The sequence below is a fragment of the Mustela nivalis genome, assembly GCF_964662115.1.
Source record: "Mustela nivalis genome assembly, chromosome: 14".
NCBI classification, from domain to species: Eukaryota; Metazoa; Chordata; class Mammalia; order Carnivora; family Mustelidae; genus Mustela; species Mustela nivalis.
The window spans coordinates 12425667-12449140 of NC_139033.1; the positions used below are offsets into that span (position 1 = coordinate 12425667).

The following is a 23474-nucleotide window of genomic DNA, read 5'->3' on the forward strand; positions in this document are numbered from 1 at the left end:
AGGCTTTTGTTGTTGGTTTGGTTTTGTTCTTCCCATTTTAAAAAACTGAAGTGAGGGGCGTCTGGGTGGCTCAGTGGGTTAAGCCTCTGCTTCGGCTCAGGTCATGATCCCAGGGTCCTGGGATCAAGCCCCGCATTGGGCTCTCTGTTCAGTGGGGAGACTACTCCCCACCCCCCACCCCCCACCGCCTGCCTCTCTGCCTACTTGTGATCTCTGTCAAATAAATAAATAAAAATCAAAGGCAATGGCACTGAAGGGAAGGTTTCCACAGACAGGAGCGCTGGTCCTTTCAGCTCTGGCCTATCCCACCTTGGTCATGGAAGACTTAACTTTCCAGGGGTGCTTCATCAATTTCTGTGCTTCCTCCCGAGCACGGTCACTTGGTTGGCATTGGAGGAAGCTAGCCTATTGAAACAGGTCTGTTTTCAGGCGCTCTCTCACGTAATTTTTTTAAAGTTAATCTATCTAGGAGCGCCTGGGTGGCTCAGTCAGTTAAGCATCTGCCTTCGGCTCAGGTTATGATCCCGGGGTCCTGGGATCGAGGCCACATCGGGCTCCATGCTCAGCAGGGCATCTGTTTCTCCCTCTTCCTCTGCCACTCCCCCTGCTCATGGACGCTCGCTCTCAAAAAATAAATAAAATCTTTTAAAAAAATAGATAAATTTAACATATGTGATGTTATTTGCTGTGTAGCTTCTAAATTGTTTCCATAGGAAGATTTTATAAGTTCTAAAATTTACAAACTAACTGGGAAAAAAAAAAAAGAGTTTCTAAAATTTGAACATGGAATGTACATTAGATCTCTTAGGGAACTGGTGTTAACTTTCTCAGATGTAATCATGGTATTGTGATCACACAGGAGAACGTCCCTATGTGCGACACACACTGAAGTACTCAGGGGCTGAAGTATCAAGATGTCTGTCTGCTACTTTACATTTTGGATAGTTCATCAAAAATAATATAGAAATGGATGGGTGGGTGGCTAGGGAAATAAAGCAAATCTGACAAACATTATTAACTGTGGAATCTGGGTGGGAGGTATACAGGGACTCATTGTACTATTCTTCCAACTTTTCTGCAGAGGCTTAACATCTGTCAGAATAAAAACCTGAGGGGCACCTGGGTGGCTCAGTGGGTTAAAGCTTCTGCTTTCAGCTCAGGTCATGATTCCAGGGTCCTGGGATCGAGCCCCGCATCAGGCTTTCTGCTTAGCAGGGAGCCTGCCTCCCCCCCTCTCTCTGCCTGCCTCTCTGCCTACTTGTGATCTCTCTCTGTCTAATAAATAAATAAAATCTTTAGGAAAAAAAAAGAAAAAAGAATAAAAACCTGAGGCAGGGAAGAGGAGCGGGGAATGAAAAATAACATGTTCTAAGCTACAACACGTCCTTGGAACTGAACCATAGCAACTGAGGAGAAAGTGAGCTCTGAACTGTTTTCAAACCAGACCCATTCAAACCAGACCCCACATAATCACTCCTTGTGCAACAAAGGATCATCCCCTCACATCCAGCAGACTTCTGGATTCCAGGCTGGCTTGTGCCCACTCCCCTCACCTCCTAGATACCCCTCCCACTGTCCTCTGTACCCACTCAAAATGTATAGGCTCATTTGAACACCCATCCATGTCATATTGCAAGGACACATGACCTATCATGCATTCCCGGGCCCAGTCTGCTATCTAGTTTTGAATCCTAATTCAAAATCCTAATGTCCTGTTTGGAAGTCCTACCCTTCCTTCATTTATCAGTATCTACGCTCTGAGCTGACAGAGGGCTGTCCCATGTCCTCACCAATTTTAAAAAAATCAGGTCTCTGAGGGAACACCTGCGTCCTTTCATTTCTTTGTGCAGTGCCCTCCAAGGCTGCACGTGCCCCACCATGGCCTCAGGCTCTTCATCCTCATCCCCTCTCCCTGGTTTCCTCTGTCAAGGCCACATTTTCCTCAAACACTAAGCTCTCACCAGCCTCAGGGCCTTTGCACCTGCACCTTTGCCAGGAATGCTCTTCCCCACATGTAATAGGACGGTGTCTTTGACATTCAGGTGCCAAATCATCACCTCATATGTGAAGTGGCCCTCAATCCCTCTCTCTCAGGTTCCTATTTAACCTTCTTCAGAGGATCAATCTGAGGTTAACTGGTTTATTCCCTGACTAGAATTATCAGCTTCACAAGAGTAGGAGCCTCATCATTCTCATCCACCACTGCATCCTTAGTGCCTAGAACATACCCAGCATTAGCATGCGCTCTGTAAGTATTTGCAAGTGAATGAATAGGACCTCCAGAGAAAGTCCCAGCAAGCACTCCCTTCCACCTTCTGCTTCAAACCAGAGCTGCAGCCTCCGGTGGGGCTCACTGTGGGGCCCAGCTCTGGCGGGAGATGCCAGGGACAGGGAATGCTGGCGAGGACCCCTGGGCTTTTGCAGGTTCAGCTGCCTGAGCCAAGACACCGGACGGCAAGGGCTCTCTTACCCATGTACAGATGGTCCTCATTGGGGTCATCCAGGACCTGTTGGCACAGCCACACGGAACAGGCCGGAGATGAGGAGCAGGGGAGAGGAAGAGAGAGAAATGATATGAGCAGGGAGGAAGCATCCACATGACTGCACTTGCCAACAGGAGGGCGGTTCTTTCCGCTGGTTTTCCTAGTCAAGATGAAGGGCACAGGAAAAAACCCAGTGTGCAAGATCCAAATGGCCATCTGGAAAATAGGCACCTTCTAACCCAATCCTCAAGGGTCCAAGACATCTAGAAAAGAGGTTATAAAAGGGAGGGGCCAATTCCTCCCCTGGGAAATGGGGGTGCCCGGCTGGCTCAGTCCGTCAAGCAAGCAACTCTTGATCTCAGGGTCATGAGTTTGAGCCCCACACGGAGAGGAGAAATTACTCAAAAACAAAACAAAACAAATAAAAAATAACTTTAAAAAAAAAAAATCCCTCCCCGGGGAAATGTCTCAGCTTCAGTAAGAATCCCCAGGAGACAGCGGACTGATCCTCAGGGTAAAAATTCAAGTCCTGTCTGGGCTCTTCCAATTGCTCTGTGAAGGGCCCCCCAACCTCCTGACCCCTTAAGAAAGGACGTCCCCCTGCCTGGAACCACCATGGCATGTCCTCCTCCTCCTCTCACAGCCACCCTGCTTTCAGCTTGTCACTTATGTCTATCTTGTCCCTCTCTACAAACGGCTGTATCTACCGGAGTTGCCTCCGTGGTGCCCTGTACAAGACAAGGCCCATAGTCCGTGCTCAGGAAATGCATGAATGTCCATGTCCATCTGAGGAATGTCTGAAGTCTGTCCAAGAGGCAGGCTGGCAACCAGTCTTGTTGGGTGGACAGATCAGAAGCCACAGGGCAGTGGGGACCAGGGAGATCCCACCAGGACCCAGAGCCACTTGCTAACCAAGTGTCCTTGAGTTTCCTCCAAGATGGCTGACTTCAGCATCAGCGACCTGAGACTATGAAACTCAGTGTCACAGGTGGAGGCAGCCAGCAGCCACCATCCTTCTCCTTCTCTCTTGCCTCTTTCCACATCATCTTCACCTTCCCCAGTCAACCAAGATCCACAGGACGAGAGCTCTAAGAACGAGATGCACCCTAGGCAGAGGCCCAGGGCAGCCCACCTAGAGCCCCTAAGCCTTACCCTGTCGAGAGAGTCAGACGCAGGGCATGGCATACCTAGAGCCCACACTGGACAAGACTCAGGAGGGCATGGTTGCTAACCCTCACACCCATGAAAGAGCAGGCGAGTACCCTCAGATGACACCGGCCCTTTGCACATGCTGTTCCATCCTCTGTGATGCTCTTCCCTGTCCTTTCCCTATTATCTACATCCAGGGAACAACCAGGGTCATCTCAAACATCCCTTCCCATGAGAAGCCTTCCTCCGCTGCTTGGGCTGGTGGGCTGCTTGCAATCCATGCTCCAGCACTACCTCCAACACCCACCCAATTACATACTTGATCACACGCCATTTACAAATCCTGTCATCTAGGCCAGAGGTGCCCCAAATGTGATCTGGGAACTTCTAGGGATCCCCAAGATGCTTTTAGGGAGTTTATGAGGTCAAAACGATTTTCACACTAAAACTAAGGTAAGTAGCACCTGGGTGGCTCAATTGGTTGAGCATCTGCCTTTGGCTCAGGTCATGATCTCAGGGTCCTGGGATCGAGCCCCGCATCAGGCTTCCTGCTCAGCGGGGAGCCTGCTTCCCCCTCTCTCTCTGCTCATGCTCTCTCTTCTCTCCCTCTCTCTCAAATAAATAAAAACAAAATCTTATTAAAAAAAATAGGGGCACCTGGTGGCTCAGCCATTAAACGTCTGCCTTCAGGGGCGCCTGGGTGGCTCAGCAGGTTAAAGCCTCTGCCTTCGGCTCAGGTCATGATCCCAGGGTCCTGGGATCGAGCCCTGCATTGGGCTCCTTGCTCAGCAGGAAGCCTAGGCTCCCTCTCCCACTCCTCCTGCTTGTGTGACCTTTCTCACTGTTCACTGTGTCTCTCTGTCAAGTAAATAAATAAAATCTTTAAAATAATAGTAATTAGTAGTAAAATAAATAAAACTAAGGTAATAGTTGCCCTTTCTTCTCTCACCCTTTCCTAGTAGAGAAACAAGAAACCACATGGCACGCAAAGTCACCATAGGCTAAAAGCAAGATCAGATACAAGGATCCAGCCATCTTCTAGTAAGCCAGATGTTAACAACAACAAAAATTTACAAAAATGTAAAATGCTTGGGTGGCGCAGTCCATTAAGCATCCGACTCCTGGTTTCAGCTCAGGTCCTGATCTCAGGATCCTGGGATCGAGCGCTGAGTCGGGCCCCCGCGCTCAGTGCAGAGTCTGCTTGGGACTATCTCTCCCTCACCCTCTGCTCCTCCCCACCATGCTTGCTCTCTTCCTCTCTCTCTCTCTCAAATAAACAAATAAATATTAAAAAAAAAATAAAATGCAGGGGAGCCTGGGTGGCTCAGTGGGTTAAAGCCTCTGCCTTCAGCTCAGGGCATGATCTCAGGGTCCTGGGATCAAGCCCCACATCGGGCTCTCTGCTCAATGGGGAGCCTGCTTCCCGCCCCTCTCTCTGCCTGCCTCTCTGCCTACTAGTAATCTCTGTCTGTCAAATAAATAAGTAAAAATCTTTTAAAAATATATAAATAAATAAATAAATAAACAGCATGTAAATTTTTTCAGGAAATATGCTTATTTTTCATAAAAATATATAATGGAACTTCTGTTGTTTTTACGTGAATTAATAAATAATTTTTCAGTTTCTCAGTTTTAAATCTTACTATGGCAAATAATAATAAATACAACCCACATAAGCAAAACTTTTTGGGGGTCTTCAATAATTCTGAAGCACATAAAGGAATCCTGAGACCAAAAACTGTGAGAACTGCTGATCTAGAACAGAGGATGGAAAATACAGCACACAAGCCAAATCTGGCCCTCTGCTTATTTTTTGTAAATAAAGTTTTATTAGAGCACAGCCATACCCATTTGTTTACATGCATATGGTTGCCTTTGTGCTAAAAGCACATATAACACGGAGAAACGGAACCAGATCCAAAGACAAAAATGGATAAAGGACACGTCTTAGTAGCCCTCTGACCTTCAATGTCCTCATTTGTAAATTGGGACTAATAGTCTTAGGGAAGGGTGAGGATAACATGAAAGAACAGTGGTGAATGAACCTGGAGCAATACTACTACTCGGTCCTCCAAGAGCGGCTTAACCTGGCCTGGCTCTCCCTAGAAACCAGCGGCGCAGCATTTGGGTAGTAACAGAGCTGGGCCTAGACAACCACCATTCTCGCCTCCCTCCTCCCTGGCCCCCCCAGCTCACCTCCACCAGCTTCACCACATTGGGGTGGTCTAGCTTCTTGAGGATGGCGATTTCCTGGTACACCTGCTCAATGGGGCCCCTAGGCTGGATGCAGCCGCCGGGGGCTGGCCGGGTGCCTCGGGGTGGGGGGCGACCTGGAGGAGACACAGACCATCCCAGGGTCAGGGCAAAGAGCTTTTCCTCTACAGATGGGGGGAAACGCAAGGGAGGCGGTGTCGGCAGGGCCGGAGTGGCTGACGCCACCAGGGGCCGTGAGTAGCCTGTTCCTCTCACCTGTCTCCTCTGCTGTTGACACTCAGTGAGGCTGGAGACCCAGCCCCCTTGCTCAGCTTTCTGTCCCCTCCTTCCCATGCCATACCCCAGGTCACAGTGACAGGAGTCTTTGAGGCCTCTACCCGGGTACTCTACAGGGGACACCATTCAACGAGATCTTCTCTGTCATGCCCCAACCCTGCACCAAAGAGCAAAGGTGCGGCCCACCAAACTCACGTGGAAAGCCCGCCTGTCGGATCAGCTTCTTTTTGGACAGCACCTTCATCGCCTGTGGGAGAAAAGACCCCGCATCTCGGTTAAAATGGAGGAAGGGAGAGGGAAAGTTCCCTCTACTCCTAGGCCTGCCAAAGCTCTTGGCACCCGGGTGGCTTCGGGACAACGTAGTGAGCACTTCGTCATCACAGTGGCTTGACCAGCTGCGAGCGGCCTGGAGGCCGGACTGCCAGGACCCCCCCCTGCCCTGAGGGTGCTTCTGAGGTTCCAGGTCGACTCTCCTGGCTGGGACTCAATGCAACTGTGTGTCCTTGCCCAAGGACACATAGGAAGGACACACAGGTGGCAGATGGGAGAGCCAGAATTTGAACCCACACTAGACTGACCCCAAAGCCTCAGCTACAAGGGCAATTTGTCTCACTACCACCTGATTCTTGGTGCTATGGAGGATGTAGAAATGGGAGCCCAGAGTGAAGGTATGAGACATTTGCTGAAGGTATCCACTTTCTTTCTGAGCCAATCACTTTGCCTCCCCATTTCCACATCTCTATAATGGGAACATCACTTCCTTCCTAACGCCTGAAATGAAACGGCCTAAGAATAAAATGAGACAAGAGCAAAGAAAATCTTCCAGGAAATCAAGTTCTAGAAAGGAGGCTTTTACTTTGGCCAATGGTGAGGGCGGGGAGGGGGCTGTGGATACTCACGTAATAGGTATTGTCATTTTCATTGTAGGCCAACTTGACCACGCCATAGGAGCCCTGAATAAAGGAAGATGCCCATGACATACTATCCAGAAGTTACAGTCTGCAAAATGAGGACCCTAATATAGGGGCTGCAAACAAGCAACCAAATGGCCAAATCTGCTCTCCAATTACATTTTGTTGCATCGGCAGCTTTTAGAAAGTTTGAATTAGTTGCCAACATTTAAAAACAGAAAGATGCAGATATAAAGATCTACATTCTCAGCTTCTTATGAAAAAACATGAGAAGATCTAGCCATATGGGCCTATAATCATTTCTACATGTTAACAGTTTGCCACAGTCCTCACCACTCCCTACTGCCTTAGCCCTAGCATGATTTGCTCATTTATATTACTCACTTGCTTTCTATTGGCATTTGAGTTTCTGACCTCTGCAAAGATACTTACTGCCTATTGGCTGAAATAAAAGCAAAAATAGATGTGACAGTATCTAAGAGGGGGGAAAAAAAAAACCCACTAATGTTGGTGATATGGAATTCCCTCGAAGTTGTCTGAGCTTTTGTGGAAACACATTAATATTATGATGTAGAAAGAAAATAAGCCAGATGGACCGCTGATGACAAAACCCTCCCACAATCTCGCCTCGAAGGACTTCTTCCCACTCCCAGCTCTAGTGCAGGCCCTCCATTCTGTCTGAGACATTTTTGGTAGATGAAGAAAACTAGCCTGGCTCCTGGGATATTTACCTTTCCAATTTCATCCTTCAGTGTGTACTGATTCAGCTGTACACAATCCTGGAAAGTTAAGAAGAAACACGCAGAATATGAATTTTAAGTCTGCAGCTCTCCTGGTATGTTTTTCACAAAACAACATATACACCAGGACCCAAATCAGGGAAGAGAATTCCCCCAACCACCCAGAGGCGTCTCCCAGGGTGACCACTACCCTGACTTCTAGAAGCCTAGTTCCTGTACATTGTAAAAAGGTGATCATACAGTATGTACTCTTTTTTTTTTTTTTTTAAGATTTTATTTATTTATTTGACAGAGATCACAAGTAGGCAGAGAGGCAGACAGAGAGAGAGGAGGAAGCAGGCTCCCTTCCGAGCAGAGAGCCCGATGCGGGACTCGATCCCAGGACCCCGAGATCATGACCTGAGCCGAAGGCAGCGGCTTAACCCACTGAGCCACCCAGGCGCCCCAAGTATGTACTCTTTTAATACCCATTTTTGTTTGTTTTTTTATACCCATTTTTAAGATGTGTTTTCAAAATGTTGATTTTCTTTTTTTTTTTTTTTTTATTAAAGAGTTTATTTATTTGTCAGAGAGAGAGAGAGAGAGAGAGCGTGCGCAAGCACAGGCAGAGAGAGTGGCAGGCAGAGTCAGAGGGAGAAGCAGGCTCCCTGCGGAGCAAGGAGCCCGATGTGGGACTCGATCCCAGGATGCTGGGATCATGACCTGAGCCGAAGGCAGCTGCTTAACCAACTGAGCCACCCAGGCGTCCCCAAAATGTTGATTTTCAATTAAACAGATAATCCTATCTAAGGACTATGCTGTCCTCCAAAAACATAAAGTGACTTAGTGGAGAAAATCTGAGTGACTGTGAGGCAGACAATGGTTTCTTAATGGTTTCTGAAAAGTTCTTTCTGTACAAAAAGTACAAGATATAAAAGGAAATAAGTAATAAACGGAATTTCATAAAAACTAAAACCTTTGCTCTTCGGGGAAAAAAGAACAAAAACAAAAAAACTTTTGCTCTTTGAGATATTCACTATTAAGGAAACAAAAGGCAAGCCACAGCCTGAGAGAAACTATTTGCAACACATCAGACTGGCATCCAGTTAGATAAAGAATTCTTATAACTGGGGTGCCTGGGTGGCTCAGCGGGTTAAGCCTCTGTCTTCGGCTCAGGCCATGATCCCAGGGTCCTGGGATTGAGCCCCACATCGGGCTCTCTGCTCAGCAGGGAGCTTGCTTCCCCCTCTCTCTCAGCCTACTTGTGATCTCTCTCTATCAAATAAATAAATAAAATCTTAAAAAAAGAACTCTTATAACTTATCAATAACAACACCCTCATTTAAAAAAAGAAGATACACAAATGATCAGTAAGCACATGAAAAGAGGCTCCAGGGGCACCTGGGTGGCTCAGTGGGTTAAAGCCTCTGCCTTCAGCTCAGGTCATGATCCCAGTGTCCTGGGATCGAGCCCTGCATCGGGCTCTCTGCTCTAAGGAGAACCTGCTTCCTCCTCTCTCTGCCTGTCTCCCTGCCTCCTTGTGATCTCGCTCTCTGTCAAATAAATAAATAAAATCTTTAAAGAAAAAAAAAAAAAAAAGGAAAGAAAAGAAAAGAGGCTCAACATCATGACTCATAAGGGAAATGTAAATTAAAACCACACCCATTAGCCTGGCTAAAACTCAAAAATGACCATACCAAGTGTTGTCAGAATAATGCAGGCCATAGAGAAGCTTCGCACACTGCCGGCAGGAATTTAAAATGGTGCAGCCTCTGAATCATGAGAGACTATGGACTCTGAAAAACAATCTGAGGGGTTTGAAGTGGCGGGGGTGTGGGAGGTTGGGGTACCAGATGGTGGGTATTATAGAGGGCACGGATTGCATGGAGCATTGGGTGTGGTGAAAAAATAATGAATACTGTTTTTCTGAAAATAAATAAATTGAAAAAATTAAAAAATAAAAAAATAAAATGGTGCAGCCTCTTTGGAAAACAGTTGGGCGGTTTGTTAACAAACACCTCCTCTAGGACATAGCCATTCTGCTCCAACCCGTTCACCTAAGAGGTGTGAAAACCTGTGTTCGTGCAAAGACTTGCTGTTTGAAACAGCTTCAAGTTTAATAGGCGAACACTGGAAATGACTCAAACGCCCACTGACAGGTAAACGAATAAACAGTGGTCTACTGCACATAATGAAATGCTAGTTAGCCATGAAAAGGAAGCATGTAACAACACGGACAAGTCTCGACATCATCATGCCATCAAAGAAGCTAAGCCCAAAAAAGAGTACATACTAGATGATTCCGCTCACAGAAAGTTCTTGAACTTGCAAACTAATCTATAATGCTAAAAAGCAGGTCAGCGGGTACCTGGGAAAGGGGAAGAGGGGGAGGGATGTGTCATCAGGTGTGCGGGGAAGGTCTGTGACCTTGACTGGGGCAATGATTTCACAGACGTATGTGTCTATCAGCAATGACTGTATTGTACACTTGCAATATGTGCACTTTGGTTTACTTCAATTATACCTCAACATAGTTAGGGAGAAAATGTTAGGTGATGTAAGAAGTAAAACAGGGAAAAGAAACATGATAGAAAATAACACTTCCAGTGCTACAGATAGGCCCAGCACTTCCCTTGCACCCCCCCACCCCAATTCTAACCCTTTCCCCGAACCTTGACATCAGTTTGGTGCATAAACTTCCAGGCCTTTCTCTATGTAAATGCACGCATACATGCACCTGTTGAAAATACAGAGCATTGTTTTGGGATGGGGTTTGGGGAGACAAAAATGATGTCACACTAGATCATCTGTCACTCAACAATGTCACTGGAGATCGTTCCATGTCCGAGTGTACACACAGACCCCCATCTTTTGACCTGCTGTAAAGCCCTCCTTGGCTCACAGAGCCCTCCCTTCACCAGGGAACATTTTAGGTTGCTTCCACTGTTTCTTCCCAGTGTCGCTTTCATTCCCTTGAGTCCTAGAGGGATGTGACAGGCAGAAGTAGGGCCCTGCAGAGCTGTCCTAATGGGTCTCGCTGCCCCTAATCCAAGCCCCAAACACTGCTGAGTTCATCTTCCAGATTCCACTCAGATCAGGCCCTGATGCTTCCAGGGTCAAGTTCTGACTCCACTCCTCTGACCTTGCAGAGTCGCCTAGTTGCCAACCAAATACCAGGCTCCCCTTTCTTCCTTATAAATGGATAGCTCAGTGGCAATGTCTCAGGCTGCAAAACTGCATTTCCCAGCCTCTCTTACAGCTAGGGGTGGCCACACTTTGATCTGGGTAGCAGGAGAAGCCAGAAGTGGTTGGGTAGAGTTTCCAGGAAAAAGGACTGACTTAAGAGAGCAGATGACTTTTGCTCTTCTTCCCTGTTCCTTCTTCCTGCCTGGAATGAAGCTGTGAGGGCTATAGTCACAGCAGCCATCTTGAGACCATGAGGTTTTAAGGACAACAACAGGACCACCACACAGGTCCCAAATGCCTACCTCCAGATTTATTTTACATGATAAATAAGCCCTATTATGTTAAAGTCACTGTTATGGGGAAGGGCGGTATATCTTTCTCTCTCTAGGCTGATTCGAATCTAACCAAAATAAACCCAAACTCCCCTGTTGTCACAGTGCTCCTCACATGGGCCCTATTCTTCATCTAGCTGAAGCCCTGAGAACCTTTCCCCCACATCCTGCCTTCTACCCCTGGGCTTTTGCTCACACTGTGTACTCCCCTGCAGTGAACTCTCTGTGTATACCCATCCCCAATTATGCGAGTCCTACCCGGCCCGCAAAATAGAGTTAAATACTGGCCCCTTTAAAAGGCCATTCTCGATATCCATGCTTCTCCCAATTAAATTCATTCATTCCTTCAACAAATATTTTTGTGTTCCTACTATGTGCAAGGTACCGTGCCAGGCGCTGGGAACATGACAGTGGATGGGACTGTTCCTTCTGAGCTTACATTCTAGCTGGGGAGACAGGCCAAAAACAGACACACAGATAATTAGATGGTGATGAGTGTCGCTAACAGGGTGACAGGGGAGATGGGCTGGGGGCTGAGGGGGCTTGCAAGGGGTGGTCAGAGAGGTCCTTCAGAGGAGGAGACATCTGATTTGAAACTTGGTTGTCAAGGGGAGACAGCCCTGCAAAGACAGGGGGTGGGGGGCCCAAGCACAGAGGACAGCAGGGGTAAAAGCCTAATGGAGGGAACGAGCATGGATATCTGAGAAATACAAAAAAGGCAATGTGGACAGAGCCCTGTGAGCTGGCAGCAGAGAGGCAGGAGATGGGGTGGGAGAGGGGGCAGGGGTAGAGCACTCAGGGCCTGGTGAGCCCTAGTAGGGCTCTAAGTTCTAACCTACCTCCCAGAAGTTTCCAGTAAGGATCAAATGAGAAATTTACACACAGTGCAGAGAGAGAGCAGTGCCTGGCCCCCCTGCTGCTGGACCGGAGGCTTCTCACTGACCGCCATCCCCAGCCAAACTCCAACCAGCAGCACCTGCATCTCCCTGTGGCCCCCGAGCTGCTGTGCCCACTCTCAGGGCAGGTCACCTGCCCCCAGCAGCCCTCACCAGCAACTGTCAGGAGTCAGTATGAAAAGCCCAGCTCCCTTGGCCCTCAGGCAGGATCACTCTGAGGTACAGAACTTTGGACAGGTCAAACAGGGCTCCCCAGAGATGGAGCCCCAGTTGTGTATGGCCACACCAATTCCCTCAGGCACCCTTTGCTGACGTCCTTCTCTTCTACCCTCATTTCCCACCCCCACCTGGGCTTCCTGGGGTCACCTCCCAAATGAATGTTCTGGAACAGCGCCGCCTACCAGAGGACCCCGCGGCCCGGCCAGCTCACACACCTGCATGCCGGTGATGGAGACGTGGTGGGACTCCACCGTGGGCCGCCGGGGCAGCCGCGGCGACGACTGCGGGGAGCCCACCGGCGAGTGGGGCAGGGCCGCGTAGACGCAGCGCCCGTTCGCGTCCAGCTGGGACCGCTCCTGCAGAGAGAGCTTGCGACTGCACAGCTGCGGCCGGGCCTCGGGCCCCGAGCCGGAGGCGTCGAGGGGCCCATCTCGGCCGTGGGCCTCCAGGGGCCGGTCCCGGGCCAGGCCGCGGTCCGCCACGCAGCCCGGCTCACACTCGGTGACCACAATGAAGGACTCCATGCCCAGGCGGATGCTCAGGGACGAGAGGCCCTGCAGGGCTTCACAGGGCTTCTGGCCTTCGCTGTCGCCGCCGCCCCCCAGCTCATCCTGGAGGGCGGCCGGGTCGCTGCTGGGCTGGCTAGAGACGCATGATGACATGGTGCGCGTGCCCAGGCACTCCCATCCGGCAGCAGCGCCACCTGCGGAGAGAGGAAGGGTCAGTGGCCGGAGGCGGGCAGGGCAGGGGAAGTCGGTCGCTCCTGGCGCAGTGAGGACCTCACTCCCCTCTCCAGTTGACATCCTTAAAAAGTCTTGCATAACATGATGTAATCTTAAGTCTATACAGAAGAGCCTACTCCACATTTCCTTATTTGAAAAGCCCCTCCTCACACACAGACAGAGAATTCCAAACTCCATCTCTGCAGGAACCCCAAAATAGAGTAAGCCTGCCCCCTACAGAGGCGGCAGCTACTTCCAGCTCAAGCTGATTGTTGCTAAACTGGGATGTGGGCCTAGAACTGTCTGTTCCCCCAACACCACCACTTTTTTTTTTTTTAACATATTTATTATTTAATGTTTTCCTAGTCCAGTATCCTAGTTGGTGCCTGCCAGGCATAAGGCAAACAGGAAGTGAAAAGGCTGACATCGGAGCACCTGGCTGGCTTGGCTGGCAGAGCATGCAACTTTTGATTTCAGGGTTGTGAGTTCAAGCCCCACAATAGGAGTAAAAAAAAAAAGGTTGACATCAAATAGTTTTTTGAGGTGGTTCCTCAAAAATCCTAAACGGAGAATGACCACATGACCCAGCAATTCTGTTTCTAGGTACACACCCCAAGAGTACTATTCACCATAACCAAAAGGGAAGACAATGTACACGTCCAACAGTTGAATGGATAAGCAGAATGTGGTCTAACCACAATGAAATATTATTCAGCCATTAAAGGAATGAAGTCCTGACACCTGTTACAATCCAGGCATGCCTCAAAATTATGCTAAGTGAAGGAAGCCAGACCCCAAAGATCACGTACGTATAATTCTCTTTATTTGCAATTTCTAGAATGGCAAATCCATAAAAACAGAAAGCAGATTAGTGGTTGTCTAGGACTGAGAAGGTGCTGGGGAGAATGGGAGTGACTGCTGATGGGTACAGGGTCTCCTGAGGTGGCAACCATGTTCTGGAATTAAACAGACATAGTGAGGGCATAAAATTCTCAATGTAACTAAGTGCCGCTGAAGTGTTCATTTTAAAGTGGTGAAGTTCATGTTATGTGAATTAAAAGAAAAAAATAAGTTGACCCTTCCTTAGACTGTCAATTCCTTCCGTTTCTGGGACAGATTATTAACCTTTGGTTCATGTGTTTGACAAACCCTGCTGGACAAATGTCACAGGTGCCGCTAGGATTCAGGGAGTACATCCACGGATGCTAACGGTGGCAGCCCCGGACTGATCACCCACATCACAAAGGTGCCAGGCAAACAGTGGTGCTGAGTAGAGAGATTTTATGAATGAATCAAAAAAGGACATGTCTTTATGACACTGTGTGGCAGTGAGAGGGTAGAGAGGAATATGGGAGCAGAAAGTCGGTGCTTTCTGGAAGAGCTGGGTGAGGGACAGAGAAATGTCACTTGCCTTCTTAGGATCGTCCTGTAAGAAGTATTTATGGCGCAGCTTCTGTGTCCGGCAATCTGGACAGTAACGTGGGTGGATGGGGTCCGTGCTCTTGCGGAGGAGGGAAAGACCAATGGGAAAAGCATTAACAAAATCACTGCAGCATCCTAGGTACAATTTATGAAGAAGGACTTCAAGATAAAGAGCAACAAAGAAACCCATCAAGATACTCAGCCTTAGCTACAGTAAGAGAAGGGCAAGTTCAAATGACAATGAAATGGTCTGGTGGGTCCTCCAAAAACTAACTGCAGTGAACGGCCATAGGATCCAGCACGTGTTCTCCCAGGTATGTACCCAAAAGAATGAGGCTAGGATCCAAACGGATACATATACACCCTTGTTCCTCACAGCACCATTCACAGTCAGAAGGTGGAAACAACTCAAGTGTCCATCAACTGTGAATGGCGAAAAGAATGTATTCTATCCGTATAATGGACTATTAATAAGCCATAAAAAGGAATAAAGTTTCAACACATGCTACACCATGGATGAACTGTGAAAACGTGCTAAGTGAAACAAGCCAGATGTTAAAGGACAAATACTGGATGCTGCAATGGTACGAGTCAGGACCTAGAACAGACAACATCATACAGACGGAAGAGAGAGGCTGACCAGGGAGTGGGGGAGAGGAGACCAAGGAATCACTGTTTAAGGGGCACAGAGTTCAGTCTGGAGTAATGAAAGAGTCCGGAAAAACAGATAATGGTGACAGGTGAACAGCACTGTGAACGTCATTAATGCCACTAAATGGTGAAAGTGGTAAATCTTGTGTTATGTATATTTTACCGAAATTAACATAATAATAATAAAACTATTAGGAATTACTACTTTTTCAACTATCAGATTGGCAGTGACAAAAAGTATAATCGTAGCACTATTCTGGTGAGGCTATGGGGAGTCTGAATTGGTAGCATCCTCATGAAAGAAAAGTCACCGATACCTAACGAAATTCCAAAGCACATACCCTTGACTTAGCAATTCCACACCTAAGTCTTCATCCTACAGACAACCTCCCACATGTGAAAAGTGATGTATTCTGGTAGTATGGTTTGAAATGACCATCCACAGGGGGCTGAGTAAGTAAGATTATGCAAGTATCCCAGGAGAAAACCAAGCATTCAGTTGACCCCACACAATCTGGGATGAATTCGCTCTAAGACACGCTGTCATATGGAAAAAACCAAAGCATTAGTATGTTGCTGTTTTGGCGTAGGGGGAAATAGGCCCTGTATGTGAAAGAAACTGTACATGCAACAGCATATTTCCAAAAAGGTATTCAAGAAAATGGTTAACAGGGGCCTCCAGAGCAAACAAGTGGTTTGCAGAAGTAGGCAGACAGGGTGGGAAGAACTGACATTCTACTGGGTACCATGTGCAAATAGTAATTCTTCAGAAATGAACTCTTTTATTTAAAAAAAAAAAAAAAAGATTTTATCTATTTATTTGAGAGAGAGAATGAGAGCACGAGAGCATGAAAGTGGGGCGGGTCCGAGGGAGCAGCAGACCCCCCCGGAACAGGGAGCTGGATGTGGGACTCCTCAATCCTGGAACTCCTGGATCATGACCTGAGCCAAAGGCAGTTGCTTAACCAACTGAGCCACCCAGGGGCCCCATGAACTCTTTTTTTTTTTTTTTTTTTTTTTTTTTTTTTAGTATTTTATTTTTGGGGTATCGCGCCCCCTGTCGGGCTCCCTGCTCAGTGGGTCAGTGGGGAGTCTTCACCTCCATCTGTTTTCCTGCGTGTGCGTGCACTCCCCCCTTTTGTCAAATAGATAAAATCTTTTTTTTTTTTTTAAGATTTTATTTATTTGACAAAGATCACAAGTAAGCAGAGAGGTAGGCAGAGAGAGAGAAGGGGAAGAAGGCTCACCGCTGAACGGAGAGCCCAGTGCGGGGCTCGATTGAGCGGAAGGCTTTAACCCACTAAGCCACCCAGGTGCCCCTAAAAAATTTATTTTAAAGTCATCTCTAGGGGGCGCCTGGGTGGTTCAATAGCTTAAAGCCCCTGCCTTCAGCTCAGGTCATGATCCCAGGGTGCTGGGATCGAGCCCCGCATCGGGCTCTCTGCTTAGCAGGGAGTCGGCTTACTCCTCTCTCTCTGCCTGCCTCTCTGCCTACTTGTGATCTCTATCTGTCAAATAAATAAATAAAATCTTTTAAAAAAAAGTAATCTCTACACTCAACATGGGGCTCGAACTCACAACCCTGACATCAAGGACCGTACACTCTACCAAATGAGCTGACCAGGTGCCCCAGAAATGAATTCTTTAAAGAAAGAAGGTAACTGTAACCCTGGTAGGAGTTAGGATAATAAACCTAGAGGGCTGAGGCAGGAGGAGGAGGAGGCATCTGGTCCCACTCCTATTCCTCTATCCCACCCTTAGCAAGTCTGAGAAAGAAATCATTAACTGTGTTCCTGGCTGCCTGGCCGCATCGCTGAAAGAATCCAACCCAAGTTCAAGGTTTTCTGTGGCCCAGCTTGTTATGTTACGCATCCTCCAGGAAAGGAAAAGCAGGGCCCTTGAAGCTCCATTGCTTGCACTGGCCACATACAAATGACTTAGATTTCCTCAGCCTCAGTTTTTTTTATCTATAAAATGGGCAGTCACCCGACAACCATGAGGATTAAATAAGCTAAGCACACAGTGTCATGTCTCATACATGGTCATATGCTCAAAAAGCTATTTTTTCAATAATTACCTATCGAATGCCTACTACGTGCCAGGCTGTGTTCCAGAATGTTCCTATGAGGTACTGATATCCAAGCCAGCCAACCTACTCTCCTGTGGGTTCCAACGCTCTGGCTACAGGGGCCTGCCGCCTCCAGGGCAAGAGGGGGCAGCTCCAGTGGCCTGTCCTCCTCCCACAGACACCTCTGACAGGGCTGCAGAGTTCCTGAAAAGAAAACTAGTCTGGCAGCACCTGAGAAAGTTAATGGAGAATTTTTTTCTTGCCAAGAAAAAAACAATTGCTTATCGATCTTCACTCCAGGCCAAGGACACCAAGCCATCTGCCCCCAGCAAAGCTGCTTTGAATCAGTCTCCTTGACAAGCTGGCGTCTGGCCAAGGCCTTGAGGAGGCAGGGCGGAGATGGCAGCCTCTATGCTAGAGGGGCAAATGTGTCCCAGTCTCAGAAAAGAGGGCCCAGACCTCAGTGTCCCAGGGCCCAGCGAGGCCTGAGGACCAAGCCAGCCATTCTGCCAGGCGTGAGGGTTGGGGGTCGGGGTGGAGGGGGAAGTCTTCCACCTCTAAACCCTACAGAGTCCAAGCCAGGGTTCCAGTGGATCTGGGGCCACAGACCCTACAAGGTCACAGGCTCCATAATGATCTGATGAAACCCATCAACACTCTGCCCAGGAGAAAAAAATCCTACAAAGACAATGGTTTGCGCAACAATAGCAGTTAGCTGAGCACTTATCCCACACCAAGTATGGCTAAACATTCTGCCTGGCATTTGGTCCCCACCAGCCCTCTGCAAGGGAGGGACAGCCAAGGGCGCCATTGCGGGGGGCGGGTAGTGAGGGGCCCTTTCTGCAAAACTGCTTGGGTTTCACAAACTGCGAAGAGCCCTCTCTCTAGAGCTTCCTGCCTGAAATCTGTGTCCTCTCCCTGCCCCTGAAGCCTTCCCCATCCCCCCGGGGCTGGCAGCCCCAAGCTCCCCCACCTCTCACAGGCAGCTCAAGAGCAACCAGACCCTTCCTGAAGCAGATGGACCAGGCTCCATGCCAGGATGAAGGGAACACTCCTTCCTCTGCCAGGAAGCCAAGTGGCACAGACCTTTAGGAAGTGCGCTCCCATTTCCTGGGGGCTGTTTCCAACCTGTGCCTGTTCATCAAACGCAGAGGCACCACAGGACCAGCCAGCAAGCAGCCAGCAAGCGTGGCAGGGACATCCCCAACTCCGGACTCACCCTGGAAGGGGTTCCCTGAGCTCCTGGGTACCACGGGATAACAAAGGGGCCCCAGACAATGTCCTCCCTGGGATAACAGGCTTGGCCAGACACATCCTCTAACGTGGGGAAACTGAGGCCCAGGGAGGTCCTAAAGGAAATTCACTCACCCATTTGTTCTTTAAGGTAATTACTAAGGACCTACTATGTGGCAGCTAAAAAAAAAAAAAAAGATGTGATTTCTTAAAAGTAGGTACATGGGGGGGGGGGCGGCCCCTGGGCGGCTCAGTTGGGCATCTGCCTTCAGTTCAGTTCATGATCCCGGGGTCCTGGGATAGAGCCCTACATCGGGCTCCCTGCTCCCTGGGGAAGCCTGCTTCTCCCTCTCCCACTCCCCCTGCTTGTGCGTTCCTGCTCTTGCTGTCTCTGTGTCAAATTAAAAAAAAAAAAAAGTAGGTACATGGGGTGCCTGGGTGGCGCTGTCATTTGAGTATCTGACTCTTGGTTCCAGCTCAGGTCATGATCCCGGGATCCTAAGATTAAGCCCCTCACTGGATCTGTGCTCAGTATGGAGTCCCCTTGAAATCTTCTCCCTCTCCTGCCCCTCCCCCTGCGCATGCTCTCTTTCTCCCTCCCTCCCCCCCCCAAAATAAAAAAACAAAATCTTAAAAAAAAAAAAGTAGGTACACAAATGACTCTAAGTTTGTAAGTACAAACGAGGAGAAACCAAGACCAGATAAAACAGAAGATAGGGGAGACACCTGGATGGCTGAGTCGGTTAAACAGCCGAGTCTTGATTTTGGCTCAAGTCATGATCTCAGGGTCCTGGGATGGAGCCCCATATCGGGCTCCGCGCTCATGGGGAGTCTGCTTGAGAATTTTCTCTCTCTCCCTGCTCGTACTCTCAATCTCTCAAAAAATAAATCAATCAGTCTTAAACACAGAGAGAGAGAGATCAGAATGGTGGGGGCAGGTCAAGGAAGGCCGCGGTTCAGGAAATTGTATTTCAGCTGAGACCTACAGGGTAGGTAGGTGCTGAGGGGGCAGGGCCTTGTTCCAGAAGGAGTGAGCTTCTGAGAAGGTCCTGAGCCAGAAAAGACATGGGAGAGTGGAGGGAACAGAAAGAAGCACCACCCCCTCCTCCCCAGACTGGAGGCATGGGAGTGTGAGCGGAGTGTGAGTGCCAGCGCGTGGAGGGTGCGTGCAAAGGAAGCTGGAGGGGCGAGGACAAGAGCTTTGTAGGCAAAGTTGATGGAGAACACAAAGGGCACCCCAGGGCAGAGTCCCAGGGACCCCACTAGGCACCTGTTACAGACTGAACTGCCCCCCCACAAAAGATATGCTGGAGTCATAACCCCGGGACCTCAGAATGGAATTTTATTTGGAAGAGAGGGTCTTTACAGAGGTAATCAGGTTGCAGTGAGGTCACTAAGCGTGGGTCCTAATCGAATTTGAGTGGTGTCTTTATAAAAAGGGGAAAATCTGGCCCCAGAGAGAGATCCACATAGGGAAGAACACAGGGGAATGTGGGAGTAGAGATCTGGTGCTGCCCCGTCAAGCCAAGGAATGCCAAAGATGGCCAGCAAGCCAGCAGAAGCCCAGGGAGGGGCAGAACAGATTCTCCCTCCCGATGCTTGACCTAGGGTTTCTGGCCTCCACAACGGTGAGCCTCTCCAGTTCTGCTGTTGAAGCCTCCCGTCTGCGGACCGTCCTCCCAGCAGCCCTAGCAAGAGAACACAGCTCCCGCCCACCCACAGAAACCAGCTGCCTCAAGGCCCCGGATGACAGGTGTTTCCCAAAGGAGGAGCGGGAGACCTGGGGGGCTCGGCGGGACTGGCTGACACAGCACTAAGGTTTGATGCCAGCGGGGACACTCCAGATTCCAGCCCTGGCCCAGCCAAACCCTTACCCCTTTGGTCACACCAACCCTTACAAATGTCTCTCCTCGAGCACTCTGTTTGGAGGCACGGAACCGACTGTCTCCCCAGGGACAAAGGCCCTCCCTTGGCAGAGGTTAGGAGGGATAATGCCGGTTTCAGCTTAGCGTGCCCAGACCCCGTCCCTGTCACAGTCCCGAGAGCAACAAGGTGGCAAGTGGGGACTCAGGGGTCAACTGGCCAGGCCGACCCTGTGTCTGAAACTATTTGAATGAGATGTCAACATCTCAAAGCCAGGACATTTCTGAATCAAGGCAAAATTTCCAGTCTCTTGAGGTCCTGGGCACTCCCAACAGCACCTGGTCTGTATTCTCTCCCGGCAAGAATTCACTGCAGCTTTGGACAGGAAATACAGTTGCCTGTGTACCACAGTCCTTGACGCCACTACCACCACCCTCACCTCCTCCCCACCCCCACCTCCTCACCTCCCCAACACCAAGGACAGGCTGAGTGCACGGGTCACACGCTTGCCTCCTTTTCCCACAGCTCCCGCCCTATCTCACCCCTCCAAGCCCTGCTTGGAGATGCATCAGATGTCTGTGCTAAACAGGGCACACATCAGGGGTCACCTGCTCCAACCACTTCAATTCACCAATGAGAAAAATGAACCTTCAGGCAGATTTACTGATTTGCCCCAAGTTAAACAGTGGTTCCAGGAAAAGCTAAAACCGGTCTGAGTTTTTCAAGAAGGGGCTAAAAATTACAACCACAGCCTTGGAAGGTCCATGTACTGGATCCTAGATCAAGTACGGGCTAGGCAAAATCCCCAACAAAGGGGAGCATATGGCCCATTCTAAGACCTCAACCTGCTTGAGAGGGGAGCACGAAGACATGAGTCTTAGGAGGGTCAGAAAAGAAAAGCATAGGATTTGGAGATATCAGCCTGATTTAACATGTGAGAGCCATGGCTTTGCGTTTCTTGTTTACGGATCAACTCCAGGACCTAGAACTTTCCAGAACACTGCTGACACTCAGTAAATACTGGCTAGAGCCATTTGTTTCTATCACTCATCCCAAGGCTGCTCAGAAGTTTTCTTTAGTTGGCTCAGAATCTATGTTCCTTTACACCAATAACAGCAGACTGATTTACATCTGGGAAACCATTCTTTCTTGTGGAAAGGTGACTCCACGAAACTTGTCTGTACCATCAACTTCAGGGATTCCCATATGACTTCAGCCTGATTAATGAGGTATGAATTACTCTGGTCAAGAGATCTGATACAAGAGTAGACGTGTTGGGGCGCCTGGGTGGCTCAGTGGGTTGAGCCGCTGCCTTCCGCTCGGGTCATGATCTCAGGGTCCTGGGATCGAGTCCCGCATCGGGCTCTCTGCTCAGCAGGGAGCCTGCTTCCTTCTCTCTCTCTCTGCCTGCCTCTCAGTGTACTTGTGATTTCTCTCTGTCAAATAAATAAATAAAATCTTTAAAAAAAAAAAAAAAGAGTAGACGTGTGACTCAGGTCGGTCCATCTCTTTCTAGGACTTGGCTTAAGGATTGAGAATGTCTCTTTCTGTGAAACTTGGAGCAATAAGGATGTATTTCTAGAGTTATTGGGGGCTGGGAAAAACCCTGCCCTAGAATGAAGTCAACAGAGAAGAGAAGCAACAGACAGAGAAGAACTGAGGCCCAGAGACACTGTCCGAGTACAGGATCCAACCATGCCTGAAGCCCATATATACCAGAAGCTTTTAACTACATGATCCCATTTTTGCTTGTTAGTTTGTGATTGGTTTTCTGTCATTTACAACCCAGGGTCCTGATTGACAGAAGACACAGAGCCGATTGACAGAAAAGCCTCTCCACTAAACTCCCTATCAGATCAACACTTCCCTGCACCATAAGGCTCTCAACCAGACCAAAGTGCCAGGCAGCCGCAGGTCTCCTGGTGACCCACACAGCCTTCACCTTGACACTGAAGCAAAAACAGAACTTCCAAAGACTTTCTTTTTCTTTTTTCTCCTCTTTAATCTTAAAGAAAAAAAAAAAAAATCAAGGCTGGGGAAAGGAAGGGCCAATGAACAGGACAGAGTGAAGTGAAGATAGTGACCAGACCTTCGATACAAGAAATGTATCAGGGCAGCAGTGGCCATGTCAGCGTTAGATAGCAGCCAGGCCCCTGCAGCTCTTGCCAAGTGCCAGGCTCTGTTCTGAGCACTTTGCATCTATCATCTCATTTAACTGTCAGAACAACTTTAAGAGTCAGGTACGCTTAACATGCTTATTTCACTGATGAGAAACTGAGGCAGAGTCGGAGTCACTTGCCCACAATCACACAGCGCTTTGGGAAAGCACAGGTGTAAACCAAAGGCCCCTGGATTTGGGGGGACATGGTGATGAAGTGCATGTCCCTTCTCCTGCACACAGCAAATGCTCCCTGGAACGGACGCTGTTGCCAGGAAAGCACCTCCATGGCTAGCAAGTTCAAGTCCCTCATCTGGCTTGAATTTATATTAAAACAAAATCTTTATCTCTAACCTCACCGTGCTAACTTTACTCTTTCCATCTTCTGCCCTAACTCTTGTCCACGTGCATCACTTTTCACAAGACTTAAATAAAGCAAAGTGTGCACAGAATTTCACATCCTTGGGGCACCTGGGGGGCTCAGTGGTTTAAGCCGCTGCCTTCGGCTCAGGTCATGATCTCAGGGTCCTGGGATCGGGTCCCGCATCGGGCTCTCTGCTCGGCAGGGAGCCTGCTTCCCTCTCTCTCTCTCTGCCTGCCTCTCCATCTACTTGTGATTTCTCTCTGTCAAATAAATAAATAAATAAATAATCTTAAAAAAAAAAAAAAAGAATTTCACATCCTTGCTTACATGTACCCAAAGAATGTGTGCACACTCCCAAGGCTTTCATCACCGGCACAGGGCTGCCCATGGAGTTGGTCAGACCCAGAGACGTGAGGTGGCCTCCACAAGGGAGCCCAGCAGGTCCCAGACTAGCTCAGGGTGAGAACCAGAGGTTCTGACTCCTGCAGCCTCATGTCCCCTGGGGGACAGGACACTTACAGAGCAAGGAGCTCCAGTGTCTTCCTTGGAGGTTACTGTTTGGTTAATAAGGAAGTACGGAGTGGGGGAAGCCCCCCGCATTCATGCAG

The 23474-nt window shown here is 48.8% G+C and overlaps 1 protein-coding gene across 11 annotated transcripts in view; it reads right to left on the reverse strand.

The window, feature by feature from the left end:
* CAMKK2 (calcium/calmodulin dependent protein kinase kinase 2) overlaps positions 1-23474 on the reverse strand; it is a 47804-nt gene that overhangs the window by 18330 nt on the left and 6000 nt on the right. For 6 of the 11 annotated variants that reach the window (XM_082698459.1, XM_082698455.1, XM_082698457.1 and 3 more), the window contains exons 2-8: positions 14519-14608; positions 12601-13088; positions 7765-7812; positions 7022-7075; positions 6318-6369; positions 5829-5962; positions 2471-2507 (exon numbers count right to left, since the gene is read on the reverse strand). In XM_082698459.1, coding sequence (XP_082554585.1) covers positions 2471-2507; positions 5829-5962; positions 6318-6369; positions 7022-7075; positions 7765-7812; positions 12601-13047 — 772 coding nt within the window. In that variant the 5' untranslated portion in view covers positions 13048-13088; positions 14519-14608. Of the gene's footprint in view, positions 1-2470; positions 2508-5828; positions 5963-6317; positions 6370-7021; positions 7076-7764; positions 7813-12600; positions 13089-14518; positions 14609-23474 lie in introns of those variants that run through there. The other 5 variants (XM_082698456.1, XM_082698458.1, XM_082698454.1 and 2 more) reach the window with 1 other exon arrangement.